This window comes from Fimicolochytrium jonesii, assembly GCF_025526975.1.
Source record: "Fimicolochytrium jonesii strain JEL569 chromosome Unknown EV422scaffold_47, whole genome shotgun sequence".
NCBI classification, from domain to species: domain Eukaryota; kingdom Fungi; phylum Chytridiomycota; class Chytridiomycetes; order Spizellomycetales; family Powellomycetaceae; genus Fimicolochytrium; species Fimicolochytrium jonesii.
Genome location: NW_026515714.1, coordinates 140239 through 162863, shown reverse-complemented (window position 1 = coordinate 162863; position 22625 = coordinate 140239). Strand labels below are relative to the sequence as shown.

The 22625-nt window shown below is 57.7% G+C and overlaps 7 protein-coding genes across 7 annotated transcripts; 3 read left to right on the top strand and 4 right to left on the bottom strand.

Moving 5' to 3' along the window:
- Nucleotides 1–148: 148 nt before the first annotated feature.
- On the bottom strand, nucleotides 149–3191 carry EV422DRAFT_510392 (uncharacterized protein; the record flags this gene model as incomplete). The annotated part of the gene is made up of 5 exons (XM_053068925.1): nucleotides 149–2019; nucleotides 2365–2397; nucleotides 2450–2572; nucleotides 2598–2864; nucleotides 2951–3191. 5 exons carry the CDS (start codon nucleotides 3189–3191, stop codon nucleotides 149–151), a joined length of 2535 nt encoding a protein of 844 aa, XP_052920702.1.
- A 112-nt stretch (nucleotides 3192–3303) lies between these two features.
- EV422DRAFT_346831 (Rhodanese-like domain-containing protein) lies at nucleotides 3304–6262 on the top strand. Its single transcript, XM_053066510.1, has 8 exons — nucleotides 3304–3686; nucleotides 3880–4126; nucleotides 4208–4471; nucleotides 4714–4789; nucleotides 4866–5153; nucleotides 5235–5455; nucleotides 5539–5656; nucleotides 5749–6262. Exons 1-8 carry the CDS (start codon nucleotides 3563–3565, stop codon nucleotides 5890–5892), a joined length of 1482 nt encoding a protein of 493 aa, XP_052920701.1. The 5' UTR covers nucleotides 3304–3562; the 3' UTR covers nucleotides 5893–6262.
- Nucleotides 6263–7565: 1303 nt separating this feature from the next.
- Nucleotides 7566–11984, top strand: EV422DRAFT_346803 (P-loop containing nucleoside triphosphate hydrolase protein). The gene is made up of 7 exons (XM_053066508.1): nucleotides 7566–8270; nucleotides 8353–9013; nucleotides 9097–9801; nucleotides 9898–10270; nucleotides 10351–10705; nucleotides 10788–11498; nucleotides 11581–11984. The coding sequence occupies exons 1-7, from the start codon at nucleotides 7651–7653 to the stop codon at nucleotides 11891–11893; spliced, it is 3738 nt and encodes a 1245-aa protein (XP_052920700.1). The 5' UTR covers nucleotides 7566–7650; the 3' UTR covers nucleotides 11894–11984.
- EV422DRAFT_624026 (histone-lysine N-methyltransferase SETMAR-like protein) lies at nucleotides 11935–13259 on the bottom strand. Its single transcript, XM_053074250.1, has 5 exons — nucleotides 13119–13259; nucleotides 13001–13053; nucleotides 12510–12943; nucleotides 12382–12448; nucleotides 11935–12321 (listed from the first exon to the last, which is right to left on the bottom strand). Exons 1-5 carry the CDS (start codon nucleotides 13147–13149, stop codon nucleotides 12076–12078), a joined length of 831 nt encoding a protein of 276 aa, XP_052920699.1. The 5' UTR covers nucleotides 13150–13259; the 3' UTR covers nucleotides 11935–12075.
- Nucleotides 13260–13783: 524 nt separating this feature from the next.
- On the bottom strand, nucleotides 13784–16238 carry EV422DRAFT_488300 (uncharacterized protein; the record flags this gene model as incomplete). Its single annotated transcript, XM_053067420.1, has 3 exons — nucleotides 13784–15583; nucleotides 15645–15799; nucleotides 15869–16238. Coding segments are annotated over 3 exons (2325 nt in total), but the record flags the coding sequence as incomplete, so codon positions are not given.
- Nucleotides 16239–20136: 3898 nt separating this feature from the next.
- On the top strand, nucleotides 20137–20733 carry EV422DRAFT_572544 (uncharacterized protein; the record flags this gene model as incomplete). The annotated part of the gene is made up of 2 exons (XM_053073139.1): nucleotides 20137–20233; nucleotides 20345–20733. 2 exons carry the CDS (start codon nucleotides 20137–20139, stop codon nucleotides 20731–20733), a joined length of 486 nt encoding a protein of 161 aa, XP_052920697.1.
- Nucleotides 20734–20908: 175 nt separating this feature from the next.
- On the bottom strand, nucleotides 20909–22195 carry EV422DRAFT_562433 (RmlC-like cupin domain-containing protein). The gene is made up of 3 exons (XM_053071965.1): nucleotides 21833–22195; nucleotides 21590–21761; nucleotides 20909–21513 (listed from the first exon to the last, which is right to left on the bottom strand). Exons 1-3 carry the CDS (start codon nucleotides 22067–22069, stop codon nucleotides 20966–20968), a joined length of 957 nt encoding a protein of 318 aa, XP_052920696.1. The 5' UTR covers nucleotides 22070–22195; the 3' UTR covers nucleotides 20909–20965.
- Nucleotides 22196–22625: the final 430 nt, after the last annotated feature.

Below are 22625 nucleotides of genomic sequence, written 5' to 3'. Positions count from 1 at the left end.
CCCGAAGGGGCTGATTCCAGAGTACGTCCACACACAAGCGATGGACCTAAACACTGTACTGGGATTGAATGGGGTGGGTGGGGGATATCCACCTACAACCATATTGGTATTTACAAAGGTGTGGGGGGCGTGTTGACCCGACGGCAGCCTACTTCCTCTCCTCCGCACCGCGCTCAACGCTAACCCTGACCCGATGCCAAGCGGTGCTCAGCACGCCCCTGGCATTCCAAATGCCGGCCCAGCCCTCGGGCTGCGAGTTGTACGCCTCATCCACCGCCTTGCACACAATCTCCACCTCCGTTCCGCTGACGGGGACCTCCGCCTCCCACTTTGCCCACGCCCACTGGCGGCCCTGCGGCGCGTGCTGGTCCGCAGGGTGCAGGGTGGCGGTCGTCCACGTGCGGCCGCCGTCGGATGAGACGTCGACGCGGAGGATGTCGCGGCCGCCGCCGCTGAGCGCGTAGCCTTTGACGGGGAGGATGGCTGTGGTTGCGGGGAGGGTGTAAGTGGCGCCGTCGCGCGGGGTGGTGACCGCGCTCTGGACGGGGAGCTCCTGGATACTCCTCGCGGAGTTGTAATCGTCCTCGCCGGGGTTTTCGACGCCCGGTGAGAAGCCCTTGTAGTCCCGGCGTTGCCAGTGGGAGTGGGATTCCTCGTCGCTGAGGGTGATGCGGTCGACCCATTTGACGGAGCGCGCGGCAACGTGGCCCGGAACGATGACGCGGAGCGGGTACCCGTGGTCGAGGGGGATGGATTCGCCGTTCATTTCGTAGGCGAGGAGGACGTCGCCTGTTGAGGAGGTCGCTTTGGGGAGGGGGATGGAAGCGCCGTATCCCTCGGTGCCGTGGAATTGGACGTGTTGGGTGGTTGGGGTTGGGGAGAATTCGGCGAGGTGGAGGACGTCGCGGAGGAGGACGCCGGACCAGGTTGCGGTGCTGATGGCGCCTTGCTGCCATTGGAGGCCTTTTGTGGGTTTGAGGTCGCTCATGTGTTTGCGGCGGTTGCCGGCGCATTGGAGGGTGGCTGTGATGGTGTGTTTCGGCAGTTTGCGGAGGTCGGTCATGGTGAGTTCTACTTCGTCTTTTGCTAGGCCGTCGCCGTCGATTACGAGTTTGAAGTCTGTGGCGTCGACCTTGGGGACGGGGAGGTGGTTCCGCACAAAGAAAAGCGGGTTGGGCGTGATGGCGTGGTCCTCGACAGCGTACACAGGCGACTCGGCATTACAAGGAAATGTGGCATGCTTAATCAAATCGGGGTGCCGCTTCGGATCATTCGCAAACAGATCCTTCAAGGCCTCCTTATCCTTCGCCTCCTCCCTCCGCATCGCATCCAGCTCCTTCGGGTCGTCGGGGATAAACAGGTCCCCAATGCGGTACTGCTCGAGAATCTCTTTTGTGGACGCGCTTTGGTGGATGGTGAAGACGCCCCAGAAGGGATCGATAGACCGCCCCGCGGCGAGAAGGATGCGCTCGCCTCCCGGATGTGCGTCGACAAACTCGGTCACGTCGTAGACGCCGGTGCCATGGAGGACCCAGATGCCGGTTTGCTTTGTGGTGTGGCGAGAGACCTCTGCCCGTGTGTAGACTGGCCTCGTTTGTTGTGGTGTGCCGCTGGTATGCGTGGATTTGACCTCGTGGAGGAGTCCGATGGCTCTAGGCCCGCCTTTACCAGCGCCCTTCCCGTCAGCGGCATTGTCCTGGTGTCTAACCACCGAGGCGTCCGAATATAAACGGCCACTGGTCAGGAGTGCGAAAGCTGTCACGCCAACGACTCCTGCCGCGATACCCAGCCATGCGTTGGATGGGCGGGAGGGAGAAGGCGATGCTTTGGGGTCGGTATGAAGGTTCGCGCCGCCCGAGTGGCGTACGAAAAGGGTCGGCCTCACATACGCCGTGGCTGGCGCCTTGACGACGGATGCGAGTGGCGAGATCACGGTCCGAACGGAACGAGTGTGCAAGCTCATTGCGTCCCCTGGCTGGAGTGGTGGGCGAAGGGTCCGTGCTGAGTCTGAGCCTGAGTCTGAGTGGGAGTGGGAGTGAGTGTTGAGTGCTGAGGACGCTGCTACTTCCATACACACACCTTATTATTATTGGCGAGAGCGTCAGAGAAACGAAGGGGAAAGGAGAAACTCACGCGTTGGGGGGGAGTGCGTTGGGAGTGCCGGGGGGCGCGTGACTTCCGTTGTGTGACTCATCCTCCTGACATCTTATTCTTGACGCTCTCGCATGCGGCTCCAACTACCCCACTCTCTCAATCTCAACGCTGATCAACGTGAAGCGTGTTTCCTACCGCACAGTCTGAGGGCCGCATGCGTGAGACGATGGCTTCGAACGCAGCTTTAAAGATGCGAGCGATACCACTCACGCACCAACCGCAACAGCAGCTTTTCGAATGGACCTTCAGTCTTGACAATCAGGTTATTGAGGTGGTTCTTCTGTCGTTGACATACCTTCGTACGATACCCTCGGTCTTTTGCTACGGTCACTCGAAGCTTCCGCCTCCTCGCATGCGGCATCCGCTCCCATCTCAGCTTCACTGTTGTCGTCCGCCCCTTCGAGCTCAGTTTCTATCTCTGCATTGGGGCCCAAACCCTGAACCTGGCGCGTCCGCTTGAGGCCGATTCGGTCCGATCGCTCCCCCGGCTACGCATCGGCCCCAAGCTGACGGGTCAGGTTCAGGGTTTGGAGGATACTTCCGGCATAACCAGCCATGCTGGTGGGTAAATTTCCTTTTCTTGCTCGTCTGTTCTGCCCTCGTTGCTTCATCCTCCTCTTCTTGCCTCCGTAGTGTCTCGACCGCCACCGCACGCTTCTCAAAAGCTTTAGCGATTTTTTCTGCGGATGGAAAGGCGTCCCAGGCACATGCTGCGTGCTCTTTCAGATTCATATCTAACGTTTCAGCGTTCTAAATCGACTCCAATGCCTTCTTGAATGCTGTCCAGCACCCTCACCGCGCTGCACGAAAGGAATTTTTCGTCTAACCCCTCCACGAGTTCGGCTAGCTGCCCCCATCTTTTTGCGGCGATATTTGGGAAAGTGCGAGGGATTTTCAGAGTGCGGCGCTGAGTCTGCGATAATATCTTTTGCGCAAGCTCGCGTCAGCTCATCCTTGTAGGCCACACATTGTAGGTGGCGGCCGGCTGTCGGTGCTCTAACAGGCACCGGAGTCTGCGCGGAGGGGTTGGGTTTCATCGGCTTAACAGGGATAGATTGGCAGATCGGCCTGCGCTCGCTTGGACGACCCTATACTTGGAAACTTTCGTGGACGGAGGGGCGAAGACGCTTTCGATGCACTGGCCAAGTCGGGAGGATGAACGACACGTTGCGTGGAAGGACAGGTTCAAGAAGGCGCTAATCAGCGCTGATCATTGCACGCGCCCCACTGGCAACGCCCGCTCCTCTGGTACTTACATACTGTACCCTCTTACAGCCTTTTCACCGTTCCACAGACTTAGGGCACAAGGATGTTGCTGATTCCTTCTCTTCCTCCCGTCTGTTGCCCTCCTCAGCACTCCTCTAACATGTTCTGACAACCTTTCACTTCCAACGCACACAGGTGGACGATGGGTGGCTGCCGGATCAGGCAGTTGGATTCTCCAACCAAACACAATGAAGTTGCGGGTTCAGTGGCCACTTCCAACCATTTGTTTCTCTCGCGACCCGATTCCCACGCCCGTTCGCTTACAGGTTCGCTTATGGGTGCAAATGCTGTATTGGTGCTGTGGGTGAGCGAGGGGACGCGTTTTGCTCCTTCCTCTCTCCCCCAGCCCAGCTCCCAGCCCCTTCGTTAAAGGCGCCTGGCCTCAACCCTCTCAACCACTACCGTCTCTGATCTCTCCGCTAACCCTTTTCTTCAACTCCCCCCGGCACCCCCCAGCAGCGAGTTCAACCCTCTCACCCCCTCTTCAACAAGCCATGTTCGCCCAACCCCGCCCCACCACCTCCCCCACCGGCTCCAACACGCCTTCCTCCTCCTCCTCCCTTGCGCGTCTGGTCGGACTGACCTCATCACAGACATCGGACATGGACCTGGTCGCCAGCCCGGTCCCCATGTTGCTCGACGCAGTGCCCCTGTTTGAGTCGCCGATGACTGCGCTTGCGAAGGATTTGGAGAGGGGTTTGAAGACGTATGTTACTTGAAAATGCTTCGTTGGGACATTGCTCAATGTTCGGACGTGCTCATTTTACGAATGTTTGAATTGCAGCAGTACAACCCCCGGCCCATTCCTCCGCACCCGCCAACCCTCCGACGACGATTCCGAGACCGAGCTCCGGGACGGGTCACCCCCTTCCCGCGTGTTGGGTGACGCCATGGAGAACCCATTCTTGACCAAGCCGCCTAAATTCCCTCTTGCGCTTGACATGGCTACTGCACCGCGTATGCCGCGGAGGTCGAAGTTGAGGGATTCCGGGATATGTTTGGAGGACGATGAGGGTGTCTTTGGGTTTGTTGGTGGGGGTGTTGCTATTGGGTATGTGGGTTGTATGAGAGGTGGTTGTTGTTTTCGTGCGTGTTGGGATCCTGATCTTTTCCTTCTCACATTTGCATTCGATTGCTTTTTTGTAGTGAGTCCAAAGCCGCTATCAAGGCCCCTGTTTTCGATTTGGCGCGCTTTACTGACAAGGCTGATGGCTCTAGGTATGTACTGTGGTTGGCGCTGAGGCAAGGACGGTCAATTGGGGCTCATCCTTTTTCTCTCTCATCCTTGTTTAGGCCAGCGGGAAGGTCTCACTGGGCGTCCAAGGACCGACAAAGGCCTGCCTCCGCACGCCCGGGGTTCGCCAGACAGGTATGTGCTGAGCGATCATCTTCATGATCGTGATGAAAAGCACAACTGTTTCCGACACGACTTTCTCGCATTATAGTCCAGCGAACCTACACTGTTCCGACGAAAGAGGCAGTTGCAAGTAAGCCCCTCTACACAAGACCCTATGAACTCAGACGGCGCCGTATCCGACGCGTGCACCGGCCGCGGCCCAACCTCCGGCGAACTGCCGCCCCAGAAGATGAGGCGTACACAAAGCTGCTATTCCGGCCTGCCACGTCCTTCCACCGTCGAAGCGGAATGCGCCAAGGTTTATGGACACGAAGGTTCATTGCTGCCTTGCTTCCCCGGCAAATCGGACGCGCATAAGCGTATTTCCGGCGAGATGGTTCGTAGGCTTGCCCCCTTCACCTCTTTCGATCACACATTTTACACCGGTCTCAACAACCGCTCCCCATATATTTCTTAGCTCGTAAGGCTGATCAACGGCGAATACGCGCACGCGGTCGACGAGTACCACATCATTGACTGCCGGTTCCCGTACGAGTACGCGGGCGGGCACATTGAGAACGCGCTCAACGTCAACACAAAAGAAGACCTGCAGCGGTTGTTCTTTAGCCCGCCTACGGAGAACAAGCGGACTGTGATTGTGTTTCATTGCGAGTTTTCGTCGCATCGTGCTCCTAGGATGTGAGTTTTGGGTGAGAGAGGATGCGAAGGGGATGATGGGTTGCAGGAGCTGATGAGATTTTTGCTTCTTTCTTTTTTTTCAGGGCCTCGTTCATGCGCACGCAGGATCGTGAGCTGAACATGCAAGAATACCCAAAGCTGTTTTACCCCGAGATCTACATCCTGCAGGGCGGGTACAAGGAGTTTTTCAATGAGTATAAGGTATGACTATGAGATTAGCCGCCTCTCATGAGATTGCGAACAAGAATGCTGACCCCGCAAGGTATTCATCCCTCACCCGCATTTTCACACAGACCCGCTGCCTCCCCCAACGCTACGTCGAGATGTGCGACGCGTCCCACACCGAGACGCTCAAGCTCTCCATGCGCAACTACAGGAAAGAGTTTGGACGGAGCGCGTCGGAGAGCTGTCTGAGGAGCTTCGGAGCTTGCAAATGATGGATCCCCGAAACGCCCCGACTGTTTGTTTTTACCCACCCATCCACCCACCAACAACACCCGCGTGTCTGCCGATAGCTCCCCCTCGGAACACAAGAATATACCAACAGGACGATACCGTGAAAGACAATTCAAATACCCCCGCCTTCGCCTTTGTGAAAGGAACGACATGCAGAGATAGAGACATCTCCCCGGTTGGGGGTGGGAATGGACAGTGGACTGGACTATATGTTCGCTCTTTTGTTTTTTTCCTTTTTTGAGGTGTTGCTGAGGACACTCTCTGGGATTTGGATGTATATATATTTATTAAACAGTTTTTTTGGAGAGTTGTCGTAGAAAAAAGAGTTTTCGGACGTAAAAAAACGACGGGGAAAGCAGAGAATATTCTTTTGAAAGACGGCTGGCATGTGACCGTCGTTCTCGAACGCATCTGTGGTATTTCTGTGGCTATTACGTCATGGCGGGTAAATCACAGATGCACCCAGCGAGGATCGGCGTCTGTGAGATTAAATTACGTGGGACGGATGGGAGACAGCCCGTCGGTACGACTGGGCATATACCCGCGGATCTTTGAAAGGAATAGCCCCACGAATACTACTACTGTAATGATTCCTATGATGAAGTAACTCATGGGAAGGCATGGAACGATGGAACGAACCATTTTTCCTCCTTCGCCAGTCAGTGGGAAAGCGACCAACGGAAACACCCCCCCCCCCCCCCCCCCCCCCAAGCCCACCTTTGTCGGATCGACTTGTTCCGCCTGCCTGCCTGCCTGCGATAACTCCGGACCGGCTCCTTATGCGTATTATATGATATCTAACGAGGGCTCGTCCACAACAGCAATATCGCTATGACAAATACCCCAACCCCATTGCCGTGGGTCCCTCCCTCCCATTCCACTGCATGTATAATAAGAGTTGCCGGTGTCCCCACCGCCATCGCAAAGTCCAGAGCAGGAGTGGTGTGAGAAGTATTAGTGTATCACCCCTTGCCATACATTCGCCTTGAGGAGTCCAACCTTGCACACCCTAGTCCATTGCATTGTCCAAACCCATGGCGACCACCACCGCAGCGAAAGACCAGCCGGACCCCTCTGTCCTCGACGAGTCCAGCGGTCTCCCCGCCCCAACCCTCGGCGACACCCTCGTCTCTTCCCCCGACCATCCACCGGCCAAACCGGCCAAACCCCCCGTCGGCCGCGTCTCCTACTTCCAGCTCTACCGCCACGCCGACCGGACCGGATGGGCGCTCATGTGTCTCGGCGGGACGGCCGCTGCGATCGCGGGGTGCACGAGGCCGTTGATGACGGTTGTGTTTAGCAATTTGGTCGATGGGTTCACGCTGTATACCCAGGGGAGGCTGAGTAAAGGGGATTTTGAACAGCAGCTGATTCAGCATGTGCTGTATTTTGTTTACCTGGCCATTGGCATGTTTACGACTTGTTATGTGCAGATGGTGAGTACGCGCGAGCGGTGCGGAGCGACGGTGGTGGTATTCCGAGCCATGGCGGTGTTCCGAGCGATAGCGAGGAGATTGCTTGAGGGTCCCGAGCGAAGCGAGGAGAAAGCGAGCGCCAACGAGCCCTAATTGCGCCGGAGGCGCGAGCCATGCGAGCCTCCTGGTCGCGAGCGGAGCGAGCAGGATATCGTTCAACCATCCTTCAACCATCAACCATCAACCATCAACCATGGTTTCCAGTTCATCGTTCAATCAACCAACCAACCACCCCTCATTCACTTCACGCAGGTCTGCTGGGACATGTCGTCGGCGCGACAAACGAATCTAATTCGCACACTCTACCTCTCATCCATCCTCCGCCAATCGCGTTCCTTCTTCGACACGCACAACGCCGGGGAGCTATCCACACGTTTAACCTCCGACATCGAGCTGATCCAGAACGGCACCGGCGAAAAAGTCGGTTTGTTCATGCAGGCGTCCTGCACGTTGGTCGCGGCGATCGTGATTGCGTTCATCCAGAGCTGGAAAGTGACGCTTGTGTTGGGATGTCTGTTCCCGTTTATGGGCGCCATCAATGTTGTTTGTAATCGGTGGGCCGCCAAGAACGGGATCGCGGCGTTGACTGCTTATGCGGAAGCTAACTCCGTGGTTGAAGAAGCCCTGTCCGCCATCCGGACGTTGATGAGTCTGAACGGGCAGAAAAGATCTAGTAGGGAGTTTGTGAACCGGTTGGAGCCGGCGGAGAAGTTGGGCGTGGCCAAGGCGAAGGCTCAGGGGTTGGGACTTGCGGGTGTGCAGGCGTTTATGTACTTGGCGTACTCTATTGCGTTCTTCTATGGTGCGTATCTGATTCAGCAGGGGCAGCTTACACCGGGGAAGCTTGTTGCTGTCTACTTTGCCTTGATGATTGGGACCATGAGGTGGGTTCGGCGACTATATACATCCGAGTCCATCTGTTTCCTTAGACCCTTGACATCATCCCATCCCATCTCCCTCCCACAGAATGAGCAGCGTAGCCCCCGAACTCGCGGCCTTCAGCAACGCCTGCGCGGCCGCCTTCGCCATCTTTACCCTCATCGACGCCGAACCCCAAATCGCCAAACCGCGCTCCCCCACCACCCCCCCAACCACCATTCCCACCTTCAACGGCGCAATAAACTTCCAAAACGTCACATTCACCTACCCCTCCCGGCCAACCGTCAAAGCCCTCGACAACTTCACCCTCCAAATCCAACCGGGAAAAACAACCGCCTTCGTGGGCGCCAGCGGATCCGGAAAGTCAACCATCATCGCCCTCGTCGAACGCGGATACGAACCCACAGAGGGCACAATCACCGCCTCCACCACCACCGAACTCCGCGATTTGGACCACGCATGGTGGCGCAACCAAATCGGTATCGTCTCCCAAGAGCCCTCTCTCTTTGACATGTCGATCGCCGAAAACATCGCACTCGGCGCGCCTGAGGGTTCACCGCCGCCTACCCAGCAGCAGATAGAGGAGGCGTGTAAGTTGGCGAATGCGCATGCGTTCATTGAGAAGCTGCCGGAGGGGTATAATACGGTTGTTGGGGACCGCGGGGCGTTGATGAGTGGAGGCCAGAAGCAGAGGATATGCATTGCGAGGGCGCTTGTGAGGAATCCGAAGGTTTTGTTGCTTGATGAGGTACGTCTGAACCCCCGTTCCTGGATGTATTTGCAGTGGGGGAGGACAGCTAATCTGACTATCTTTTGATTTCCTTGGGTTAGGCGACTAGTGCATTGGATAGCAACTCCGAACGCCTCGTCCAATCCGCCCTCGAACGCGCCTCACTGGGCCGCACGACCCTCGTCGTTGCCCACCGTCTCAGCACCGTGCGCACCGCCGACACCATCGTCGTCATGAACCAGGGCAAAATCGTCGAGATCGGCGACCACAATTCGCTTATTGAGGCTGATGGCGTGTATAGGAAGTTGGTGGATATGCAGCAGATTGGGCATGAGGATGAGGAGGGGGGACCGGAGGGATCAGAGGTGTCTGATGAGGGAATCCCGGCGTCCGAGTCGCAGCGGACGGTTACATCCGCGCCACACCGTCGCGCATCGACCACCACGACCGAAAAAAGGAAATCTATCGATATCAAACTCCACGACACCCCCACCGAAAAACCCTCCTCCGACGAAGCCGAAGAACCCACCTCCCCTTTCAAATACCTCACCCGGATGGCCTCAACCCTCTCCGGCCGCTCGCGCACTCGTCAACCCACTTCAGACGTCGAGCTCGGTCAACCCGCCGGTAAAGACGAAAAACCCCCCACCCGATTCTTCAGACGGTTGTTGATGATCCACCGCCCCGAATGGAACTTGCTTGCGCTCGGCGTGGCGAGCGCGGTGTTGAGTGGCGCGATATACCCGGTTTATGCGATCATGTATGGGTATATTTTGGAGGTTTTCACGTTGTTGGATTTGGATGAGGTATGAGATATGCTCGGATTTTCACACTGCAAGAGGCAATGTGGGGTATTCATTATACTGACAAACACGATATACTATGTACGGTTATGATTCCAGATGCGCCGCGAAGCCAACCGCTGGGCCGCAGGCTACATAGTCGTCGCCGTCGCCGCCGGTCTCGGCAACTTTGGCGTCTCCTACCTCTTCGGGAAAATCGGCGAGCGGGTCACCACGCGGCTCCGCACCCTCCTCTTCGACGCGATGCTCCGTCAGGAAGTCGGGTGGTTCGACCGCGATGAGAATCGGACCGGGTCGCTTGTAAGCCGGATTGCGATCGATACGGCGAGGGTGAATGTGCTGGTCGGCACGGTGATGGGGACGCTTGTGCAGCTGTTGGTGAATGTGGTGGGGGGGTTGGTGGTGGGGTTTACGGCGAGTTGGAAGGTGACGGTGGTTACGATGGGGTTGATCCCGATTTTGATCTTTGCTGGTTCGTTCGGTTCCCCCTCTTTCATAGTGCAAAGGAAAAGCGTTGAACTCACCACCGTCATTTGATTTTCGATTATTTAGGAGCAATGCAAATCGCCTCCATAAAAGGCTTCGGCGCCGCCACCCAAAAAGCCTACCAACGCGCGGCCTCCGTCGCCGTGCAAGCGATGCAAAACCACACCACCGTGCAATGCCTTGGGCGCGAAGATACCTTCCTGGCAAAGTACAACCAGGCCCTCGAGGAGCCCATCCGCGCGTCGCACCGCCAGGCGTTTTTCACGGGGGTTGGGTATGCTGCGAGCAATGGGTTGGGGTTCTTGGGCAACGCGCTTGCGTTTTGGTGGGGTGGGACGCTGTTTGCGGATGGGGAGATTGATATGAGGAGGATGTTTACGGTTATGATGGCTACTGTTTTTGGGTCGATGGCTATGGGGAGGTATGTTTGTTTGTGTCACACTGATTGCAGAATGCATTCTCGGCCGGTGTTGATGGCTTACTTTGATTTGGGGAGAATTCAGAGCAAGCGCATTCGCCGGCGACATATCCAAAGCCAAATTCGCCGGCAAGGAAATCATCAAAATCATCGACCGCAAGACGCTGATCGACGTCACCGGCCACGACAACCGACCCACCGCCGACTCCAACTCGCCGCACTCGGAGCTCAGAGTCCCCGAGATGACCGAACCCAAGCGCATCCCAGCCAGCACCCTCCCCACCCTGCACATCGCCTTCAAAGACATCTGGTTCGCCTACCCCACGCGCCCCACCCAAGCCGTCCTCCGCGGCCTCAACCTCGAGATCAAACCGGGCACAACCGTCGCGCTCGTCGGAGCCTCAGGCAACGGGAAATCAACCATCGTGCAGCTCCTCGAACGCTTCTACGATGTCCAGAAGGGGCAGGTCCTCATCGACGGCGTACCGCTCACCTCCCTCGATCTCGAAGACTGGCGTGAGCAGATCGGATACGTCGGGCAGGAACCCGTCCTCTTCGACGCCACCATCCTGGAAAACATCGCGTACGGGTCGCCCAAGTATCGACGCGCCCAGCAGACGCAGGACGCCAAATTGTTCGACCCGACCGCGACGCCCGCGGAACGTCTGGCGGTGGCCGGGATCTCGCAGGAGGACATCGTGAGGGCCGCGAAGGATGCGAACATATATGATTTCGTGAGCAGGTTGCCGATGGGGTTTGAGACGAGGGTGGGGAATCGCGGGGCCCATTTGTCGGGGTATGTACTGCATATCCATGGCACTGCTGACTTTTTCGTGCCAGAGTTATTTAACCCCCCATGTACTTTTGTTTATTTGCAGCGGTCAAAAACAACGCATTGCGATAGCCCGCGCCCTCATCCGGCACCCCCGCGTCCTCCTCCTCGACGAAGCGACCTCAGCCCTCGACGCAACGTCCGAAAAAGTTGTTCAAGAAGCCCTCGACAAAGCCGCAAAGGGGCGCACGACCATCGCTATCGCTCATCGCCTCTCGTCCATCAAGGCAGCCGACTGCATCTACGTGTTTAAGGAGGGAATGGTTGCGGAGCAGGGAACGCATTTGGAGCTGATTAAGATGAGGGGGTTGTATTATCAGATGGTTGTGCAGCAGGATTTGGGGGGTGGGGAGATGTGAGGAGAAGTTTTTTTTTTGGGAGGGGACTGACGCTTTTTTTTGCTCGTAGTTTGCGGTTACCATTCAGTTGTACATGTACATAATATATCCGTTTCGTTTTGTGCATGAATAATGTTACGCCGTCTTCCCCAACTCTAACCTGTATTCAATACCCAATCCGGAACAGCGATGCGCAGGGGGGATCATTCCAACCCCGCATCAAAAGGCAGATACCCACAGCAAGCCTCACTCCCACACACACACGGTATCCTATCTCCCCCCTCTTCTCCTGCTCCAGCCCCCTCATCCTGCACCGCACCACCCTCTCCACCATAGTGAAACGTCAACTCACTCCCCGCCTCAATATCACACGCCGCAAACAACGCGGCAGACGGTATCATCGTGTCAACGCGTACGGGGACGACCACCAGGTTTGGCGCACATGAATGCTACAAGCCGAAGAAATGTGAGCTCGCAATTCTTCCCCTAGCCATGCACAATACACCTACATTAATAAACCTCGCAACATTCCCTTTCCGCGTCGGATCAATATTCGTGCGATAGATCATCGTCTCCCTACCCCAAAAGCCCGCATCAGCACGCCTCCTCACCCACCCAAAACAAGGACCACCCTTACGCATGCTCCCGCAGACACAACAGATAATTCCCCCGCGCCCGCCTCCCCCGCCACCGCCGCCCCGCCTCCCGCGTCCCAACCACCTCCCCAACATACTCCACCACAAACGCCCCCCGCGCCACACGATCCTGCACCCGGACACCCCACCCCCGCCCCGCCGTGCGGAACACCTGTAGCGGGAGGGTGACGCCCGTTTGCACGAGCCGGTTGGCGCACGTGGGCGGGCAGGTGCAGCGGGTGTTGCATTCGTAGATGGCGTGCGGATGTGTGAGACGGTCTGTAAGACGATTACGGTCGTAGGCGGCGCCGTGGGCTAGCAGACAGCCGCATTCGGTCTCGGTGGAGGAGGCCGAGGACGAGCAGGAATGCAGGCATGTGCAGCCGTCGTAGTAGGGGGTGGCGAGAGGGGTGGGGATGATGTTTTTGGTTACATACTGCGCGGGTTGGATTAGAATTGAATGGGGGACGGCTAGGACGGGTGGGGGCCGTACCTCGAAGGGCTCAAACGAAGCGTCCGTGGCGGGGATGGGGAGGACTTCTTTCCCTGCGTATCAACGTGTGAGTTTGCGCAGTTTGAGAGGGGGCAGGTCGTCGGTGTACTGTATATACCGCAGGAGATGTCGTCCATTGGGCTTCCCATGTTTTGGTCGTGTCCCAAGACGGCCTCGTTTGACGCGTGCACTATGGATCGAAAGTCACAGCAAGACCCCTTCCACCGAGCATACACACTCCAGAAACGTTTACTTATAGATGATAAAGGACAAAACAAAAAACCCATTTGTACAATACCCCCACCGAACCCATCGAACTATACACCGGGGCGACCTCACTCTACGACGCAAATCAACCCAGCAAAACGTTCTTGCGAAGAAAAGTCAATCGCCCATAAATACCACATTCTTTCCCCCCCTCCCCCTTCTCCATTCCATTCACTCCACCCCTGCTCACTCGGCATCCTCACTCGCCGCCGGACAACTGAAATCCTCAAACGCCGGCTTAACCTTCCCGCCCGCAATCACCCTGCTCCCTTTACTCAGCACCACCCACGGCGGGACCGCAAACACCTTGAAATCCGGCGGGCTCTTTGTCAGATCGGGTACGATGCGGACAGCGATCTGATCAAAGATCCGGATCTTCTGCGTGAGCACACTGCCGCGGTCGAAGGTTCGCGGCCGTTGTTTCTTGGGGTTGGCGCGCGTGTCCGAGTCGGAGGATGTGGTATCACTACCCATCGTGGCTGTTTTCTTAACCGCGTCCACCCGTCCCTTCTTCCCCGTCTTGGCCAGATCACTTTCCTCCCGCTCCATCTCCGCCAACTCCAACCTCGCCAACCGGTCCGCTAGTCCCTCAGGGTCGTCATCCAACCCGTCAGCGGTAGGCTTGTTCCAATGGATCCTCAACGCGCCAATCTCGCCATGCACGTCCTCGACGCCGACGACATCGCCCAGTTCGATCGAATCTTCCATCCAGACCCGTTTCTCGACGCCGAATTCGGGGACGAGCACGTCGAGTGAACGCGTGCCGATGTTGTAGACTTGTGCTTCGGTTAGCACGCCCGCGCCGGCGTTCTGTGTGCTTTCGCCCATGGAGGCCACCCTCGCGGCCTCCTGCTCGCTCAACAACGCCAGGTACGCGCACAGATACAATTTCTGACTCGCCTCCTGCGCCGCCTTGGACGCGTCCTTCATATCGTTACACCGCTTGGCAATCATCGCCACCTCCTTCATGTCATACACGTCCTCGTTCCGGCCGTCGCAGATAACCTCGAGCATCCGATGCACGACCAGATCGCAGTACCGTCTAATCGGCGACGTGAAATGCGTGTACAGCGGCACACTCAGCGCGAAATGGCGCCATTGCTGGATATCCACGCTCCCGGTGCAAAAGTACTTTGCGCGCTGCATGGGTTTGATACACAGCTGTTTGAGCACCGTGCGTTGGTTGGCGTCCGGGATGTTCTCAAACGACTGTTGGAGGGACGCCGAGGTCTCCGGGTCGATCACGTAGCCCAGCTTCGCCGCAAACTGCACGAAGTCAGCCATGCTCTTCTCCGCGGGGCGGGCGTGGTTCCGCAGCAGCGCGGTGTTGGGGAAGACCTCGCTGATCTTCTGCGCGACGGCCATGTTCGCCAGCAACATAAACTCCTCAATCAACTTATTCGCCTCCTTGATCTCGTATATCCCCGTGTTGTACGGGTTGCCGTAATCGTCGATGCTGAACCACAGTTTATAGTTATTGATCGCTAGCGCGCCGTCCTCGAACCGTCGTTGGCGCATCATGCGGCTGAACTCGTAGAACCGTAGAATGTCCGCCTTGAGACGGTCCATGGTGACCCCGCCGCTGAGCTCGACTTTGGGGAGGCCGTCCCACCGCCGCCCTTCGATGATCCGCTGCGCGTGCTCGTAGCTGAGCTTGGCGCAGGACTTGATCACCGATTTGCCGAACCAGGGCTTGCCGACGGGACGGGCTTGTGCGTCCATGATCCAAATCACCGAAAACGCCAACCTCTCCACGCCCGGGTTCAAACTACACAACTCCTCGCACAGCAACCTCGGAAGCATCGGGATCGCCTTTTGCACGAGGTAAACGGTCGTAGCGCGGTTCCTCGCCTCCTTGTCCAGCGCACTCCCCGGCCGCACGAAATGCGACACATCAGCAATATGCACCCCAACCTCAAACTTCCCCTCCCCAACCGGCTTCACCGACACCGCGTCGTCCAGATCCCGCGCAGTAGGCGGATCGATCGAGAAAATTGTCTCTGCCCTCAGATCCCTCCGTTTCGCATACTCCTCCTTGGGGATCGTCCACGGCGTGCGGGGCAGGCAGCTGATAACTTCATCGGTGAATGTATCCCACGTAACCCCCGCGTCGACGAGTAATGCCTCAGTCTCGATCGAGATCTCGCCGAGCTGGCCGAGGGTTCCCGTGACGACGCCGAAGGGGTGTTGAGACGTAGATGGCCAGCGGCCCATGGAGGCTTTGAAGAGGATGGTGGAGTAGGCGGTGGGGTCTTGCATGAATTCGCGCGGGGCGTGTTCGGTGGGGATCGCCATGAGGGGGACGCGTTTGTCCGTCTGTTCAAAACATATCAGTATTGGTCTTGACACCATCAATTTACACCTGAAAATGACTTACCGGCTGAAACCAAACCAGCCTCGGCCTCTGATCCAACGACCGCCCTCCCCCCCTTCCAAAAGCGTTCGGAGAATCCCACGACAGCGTGCCGGGATACTCTCCATTCGATCTTCGGTCAACCAGGTACACGATCTTACCGAAGATCCTGTTTTCAGCTGCTCACCCAAATGCCTTTGTTAACATCCCAATAATCACAAAAACGCACAATCGCAACATTCGCTTACCAGGCTCGCTCTCTTCCACTTCAACCTCGGTTTCCACCTCAGTCGCCTCCTCCTCCCCCTCAGCCCTAACATCACACCTTGCTTGTCTCTCTTTATCATCCCTCCGTTTCCTATCCCTCCTACTCGCCTCCTCAGCCCGTTCCTTCTCCAACTGCTCCCCATCCAGCAACCTCACAACAACGGTATCCCCGTCCAGCGCACGGTTGCGGTTGCGCGTGCCGCAGATGTATATATCTTGTGTGATGGAGGAGGTGGGGGTGGGGTCGAGGGAGACGTAGGCGTCGAAGCGATTGCGGCGGTTTATGCGGAGGGAGCCCTTGTGGAGGGTGCCCTCTTTCAAACCCGTGGTTACTTCGCTTAGAGTGATGTAGCTGAGCAATTGAATTATGAATTGTTCGGTAGTGAGCAACAGATGACAGGGTTAGCCACAGATGATAAGGAAACACAATCACATACTCTTCAAATATCTTCGGTCGCCCCTTCTGATCAATCGGATCCGCAGGGGACGGATCCCATTTCTGCCCTCGTGGCCTGTCCTTCTCCCGCTTCTGCAAAACCGGCTTTCCCCCCTCCTCCCCCTTGAGAACCTCGTACGTCGTCACCTTCCTTTTCCCGACCTCCTCGCTCGCCCCCGCACCTCTCGCCCCAGCCCTCCAATCAACAGCCGCAAGACTCTTGACACCCCGTAGCGATTTCTCACCACCTGATGAGACGCGTTTACTGCGAGAGTTCTTATCCCAGTCATCGGTGTCGTCGCCCCATGGATCCTGAGCGCCACGACGTGGAAAGGAACGGGAAGCGTCGGTGTCGAAGGGGAAATTGCGCGACTGTCTCGAAGAATCGGTGGCGTCGGGTGCAGAGCGGTCCCAGTCTTTCTGAAGATAAGACGACAAAGAAGAAGAAGAAGGCTCCTCGCCTGCTCGGCTTCTCCAAAGTGTTCGATCGCGTTTAGATGGATTGGAATAACCGCCGTTGTTTCGGTCGTCTGTTGTTGTTCGGACAGAGGTGTCGGCGCCCCATTCGACGTACTCCGTTTCTGCGTCCTGGTCCCATTTCTCCGGAACCCGGGTGGCGTCTTCCTGTCGCTGTTCGGGTCGGGCCCAATCGCCACCGTCGTTCCGCCCCGCTCTTCCCCCACGCGCCGCCCGCCCACCTCGACTAGCCCCCGTTTCCCAAAACGACGTAGGCGCCGGCTCACCCCATTCCTCCCCAGCTCTCGTCCGATCAGGTGATGAATTCACAGAATCAGCCCAATCCCCTACAGGTCGATCCCGCCAGATATCCTGCGCTCCGTTCCGTGAACCCACCCCGTCGCCCACCGGCTGTCCCCAATCCTCCGTAATCTGCTGCTGCTGCACAGGTTCGGCCCTCCTAAACGTCCTCGCCATGGTCAACCCGGGCCGTCCACGGGTCGAGCGGACCGGGGTCTCTTCCCAGCCACCCATATTACGGGATTTGGTGGGGGCAGGTTCACCCCAGTCGTTGGGACCTTTGGAGCTCCGACTCGTGAATTTGTCGGTGGGTTCAGCCCAGTCGTCTGAGGGTTTGTGTTTGCGGAATACGCCGACGGGGGCGCCGCCGTCGTCGTCGAAGGGGGTGGGGAGGTCGAAGCGTGGTTTTGTTATTGCGGATTCTTCTTTTTCCCAGTCGTCCTGGGTGCGGCTTGTGGTTTTGTTGATGGGCTCGCCCCAGTCGTCGGTGTTGGCGGGTTTAGCGGTGAAGCCCCACGAGGGAGAGATTCGGCCCCAATTCCCGTAGCTCTCTGGGAACTCGGAGTCTTTCTCATCGGTGTTACGCGCGTCTTTCCGACCAGTTCCTCGGTCTCTCGAAACAGCACGGGACGTACTCTTGCTAGACCTGTTCGACTCCCGTTCCTTGCCTCTGCGCGAGGTTCGTGATTGTCCTTGACTAGAAGTTTTCTTCTCCTCCTGCTTCGTCCATTCATCCGCCTCCTCCCCCCACGAAGTCCACGGCGCCACAGCCCCCCAATTGCTCTGCGTCGCAAACGTTTTATCAGCGGTATCATCCACAATCGAGGACTGAATGACCGGTTTCTCAGCAGGCGGCGGCGACTCACGACCCCAATCACCCGCCTGTTCTTTCAAGCTTCCGTTCCAATTCGTCTGTGAGTGGGTTCGGTCAGCGGTCTCTTCGTTCTTCCTTTGATTTTTCGTGGTGTCTTGGCCCCAATCGCCTGCGGTCTGCGCTCCGCTTTTGGGAGGTGGAGACGCGCGGCCCCAGTCGCCTGCAACGGCTTTTTCGCCGGCGGGTGACTCGCGGCCCCAGTTGCCTGCGGGTGGTTCTTTGAGAGGTGGTGATTCGCGGCCCCAATCGCCTGCGAGGTCCTTCTGTGTTGTTGCGCGGCCCCAGTTGGCTGCAGTTTCCTTTGTCGGTGACTCACGGCCCCAGTTTCCTGCTGGCTCTTTCGTAGGTGATTCACGGCCCCAGTCACCCGCGACAGCTTTCACGGGAGATCCGCGGCCCCAGTCGCCCGCAGGTGCCTTCTGCGGCGACCTACGGCCCCAGTCGCCTGCGGTCGGTTCTTTGAACGGAGATCCCCGACCCCAATCACCTGCAGGTTCCTTATGTGGCGAGCCCCGACCCCAATCTCCCGCGGCCGGTTCTGTGGTAGTAGCGCCCCAATCGCCTGCGACGTCCGCCTTGACCGCTGGCGAAGATTCCTGGCCCCAGTCACCTGCAACCGGCTGCACGCCCGACACCTCTTGACCCCAGCTGACCGCGTTCTGGTCATTGTAGGCTTTAACTTTCGCCTTTGCACTAGACCGACTCTTCCTCCTTACGCTCGACCAGCCCTGAGTGTCGTCGTCCTCTTGAATCGACGGCGGGCGCTCGCCGGCAATCAGCGCTTCTTTCAAGCTCTTGTCGTTTAGTTTATAAGGTTTGTCGGAAGGGTTTCGCGAGCGGCTTGAGCGGCTTGATCGGCCTGAGCTGTGTCGGGAGTTGGTGCCCGTGCCGGTGCCTAGTTCCGTGATCCGTTTGCTGCTTGCAGCACCATCTGCGGTCTTGGCGTCTTTCGAGTTTTCATGAGACTTTAATTTCTTTCCTAAATATTCAAGGTCAAACGGCTTCTTCCGATTCCTCACGCTGCGCGGGGACCCTCTCGAACCGCCCTTGGAAGCGGGTTTCGAGGCACCCTCTTCCCAATCGTTCGGAGGCGAGGGCGTTTCGGCGGCACCGGCCGTTTGACTCGGTTTAGCGGGTTTGCTACGCCCAAGCAGCGGCTGTTGCTGCCCACCAGCGCCGTCAAAGGCCTCCGTCAGGAGCAGGAGCGCATTCTCAACTGCTTTCGCGGCTTTCGCCTTCTTTGCTCGTTTGGCAGCCGTGGCGGGTGGTGATTGTTGCGCGTCGACGTGACTGCCGGTGTCGTCGTCCAGGAGCGGCGGGTAACGTGTGGCTTGCTTTGATTTCGTGGAGGTGGAAGACGATCCCGCAAGACCACCGCCGCCTTTCCCGCCGCCATCCTCGTCTGCCAGCTGGGGAGCCGGAGCGTCCTTGGTGGCTTTAGCGTCAGCGGTGTTGCGGCGTGAGCCTTGTTTTCGCTGAGCGCGTGATTGCGAGGGCATCGTGCTGCGGGGAGTTTAGGATTTTCCCACGCTCTTTTTTTTTGGGGGGGGGAGCTTCCGCGCAGGGAGGGGCTCTCGCTGGGCCGTACAGTACGTTGAGGATAGGCGAGTGAGTTTGCAACAGGGAAGATGAGGGGCGGTCTGTGTTTGTGTGATCTACGGGGGAAGGTTATGGGGGGGGGGGGGGGGGGGGGTTATAGGTGAGTACTTCTTTTGTCAGTGAGCGTCGCGATATAAATCCAGGGGGCGAACATGTGTGCCCGCACTTTCATCAGATGGCGGGACAGCAACATGGATTCTTTCAAGGGCGCTTTCTCGTTCAACGACGACAGACACCCTCTGGACAACATCGCTTGATGGAAATGTGGTATATCTATGTACACTGGGTGAGTCCATCGTGCGCATCCATCTCATCGGGCGCTTCCTGTGTGCCCTGTATGAGGGAGGATCTGATGGGCATCCCGCAAAGACTCCAAAGAGGGCAAGTCACGCGTCGCCCAATTGCACTCACTGCCAGACTCGCTCGCTCTCTCTCGCTCTCAACGACGAGCTCAGCAGTTCTGCCGCATACATACAGCACTTCGGACAGGGGACTCCTTTCATCCTCCTCCCTGCACTCAGCATACCCACACCCACACCCGTCTCGTTCTCGTTTAGCGCTCCACCGCAGCCCCAACCCGCGGCATGGAGTCTGTCATACACGCCATCTTGGCCGCCCATAACCTCCTCGACAGCTTCCACGAAGCCAGAGACTTCTGGAGCGTCGAGGTGCAGCCCGCAGGTTGGTTCAGCTCCTCATGACCCCCCCCGCCGAAGGGGTGTTCTTCTCGCCCCTAATCTCATCAACTGGTCAAAAAGCAATCAACTCATTCATTGCCCGTCGATTCCGTAGAAGGCTCAACAGGATTCTACCTCCCCCTCATCATCGCGCGCGACGGCCCCATCGTCTCCCTCGCCCACTACACCATCTCCACCTACGACGTCGACTACGACCCGCTCGCTGAATTCGAGATCTCCGCCCCCGCTCAAGCTCCCTCCGCTTGGCGATTGCTTTCCGTCTACCGCTTCCACGCCGGGTTCCTGGCCTTTGATGAGAATGGGGCGCAGGGCGAGGCGACGCGGTTTGTGGACGAGTGGGTTGGCCGGTTGAGGGAGCGCGGGTATATGGAGAGGAGTATGGGGAGGATTGTTTGGAAGGCGGGTGGGGAGGAGAAGGAAAAGGGGAAGGTCGGGGGTGGGATGCAGACTGGGACGGCGACGGGGACGAAGGCGAGGATGTAGGGGGTCGAGGTTGGCGTAGACGATGGGTGTACATAGTGTAGACAGAGTTAGTGATAGGCGGTATGCATCGGAGATGCACTCCCGATACACTCCTGACACTTCGGGAACCATCTGTATTTGTTCAAAATCTTTTCGTATCAAAAACATAGGACGGAACGAAACGTAAGGTTACGGTACATCCAATGCCGAAAGCAAGACAAAACAAAAACTTTCTACGCTCTACTCTAACACCCTAAGCCAAATCCAGCAACACAAACTCCACCACCCCACCCCTACTCTCAAACCTTACCGGTTCCTTCTCATGCACATCCGTCACAAACACCCCATCCCCCTCGCCCAACACCACGTCCCCGCCATTCACCACCAAACTGCCCCCCGTCCTCCTCATAATCACATGCACATAAAACCGGCGTCCCGCTCCGACGGGCCTGTGCTCCACGGCCGCGTCGCCGGGTCTAAGGATGCTCGCAAACATGAAGGCGTCGGCATGCGTGGGGATCAACGAGTCCGTGTCCACGTCCCCAACATTCCTGATCAACCCGCTCGCCTTGCCGACCGACGGGTGCGGGTAGAGCACGGGCAGCAACCTCCCCTCCTTCTGCGCATCGCTGAACTCCTTCGTCACGTATGAGGGGGACAACCCTGACGTGTGCGGTTTGAGCCACAGTTGGAGAAAATGGCACACGGCCGTGGAGCCGGGCGCGTTGTATTCGGAGTGCGAGAGGCCCGTGCCCGCCGAGGTGTGCTGGATGGTGCCGCGGGGGAGGGTTTCGATGTTGCCTGTGTGCAAAAAAACAAAACAAGATGTTAGAGCCGGAATTGAGAGATGTGAGGAGGGGGATCGCAGGGGACGCACCAAGCGAGTCCTTGTGCTCGAGAGCGCCGGAGACGATGTACGAGAAGATCTCAAACTCCTTATGCGGGTGGGACCCGAACCCGTTCCGCGGCGTGACTCGGTCCTCGTTCAACACACGCAACGGGCCGAACTCGACGTGTTTGGGGTCGTAGTAGTTTGCAAACGAGAAGGTCTGGGATGGTAAATATAAACGACTGTTCAGTCCTGTCTCCGCCCGTCAAAGGGATTCGAACCAACACTTACGTGGTAACTGTCAAGCCATCCATGGTCGGCATGTCCCCTCTCGTCACTCTTCCTCACCCGGAACTTTGCCATACCGGTCGCTGGAGACGAGAACGTGCGTACTGCGCTAGTGGCCGTGATAGCGCTCGTTGTGGAGCGAAAAGCGTAGTGTGATACACCGGCAGCGACGAGCGCGACGAGACAGGTTGTGGTGATGGTGGCTGATACTGTGGGTCTGCGGAAGACAGACCAAGGCATTTGCTGCTCCCTCTATCGATATCTCCAAAGGGAACCGTGTTGTGAGTGAAGAGGAGGAGTGAGAGTGGTGCGTCCGCCCTTTTATGGGGATTCTGACGTTGCACGATGGCCCCCTGTGTCGTCCGCAAAGTTGTCAGCAAACGCCGAAGTCCGAGAGCGCGTTCACTGGCAGGGGAGGTGCATCACCACATCTCAGTCCGCGCACGCTCCCGACTCCCTCCCACGCACCTGCAGCTTACATATATTACTGCCGTTTGATTACACAGCAAGCACCTTCCGGAGTGCCGATTCAGCGTGCGTCGACTGGTGCGAGGCCGACGCACCTGAGGCTGGGATAACCGGGGAGGGCCTCACTGCGCTAGACGGCGACATCGGAGACGCTCACCAAAGTGCCGAGGGGCAACAGGCGGGTTTGTAAACGATCGCGGTCGCCGGAATCCGCGACATGCTCGATGCTTCTCCAAACGGAGATGATATATAATCGGAAGATAGGAGTGAATCTGGACTATTTGGAGATATGAATGTTACTGCGAGCTGCGAGCACCCATGTGGTATG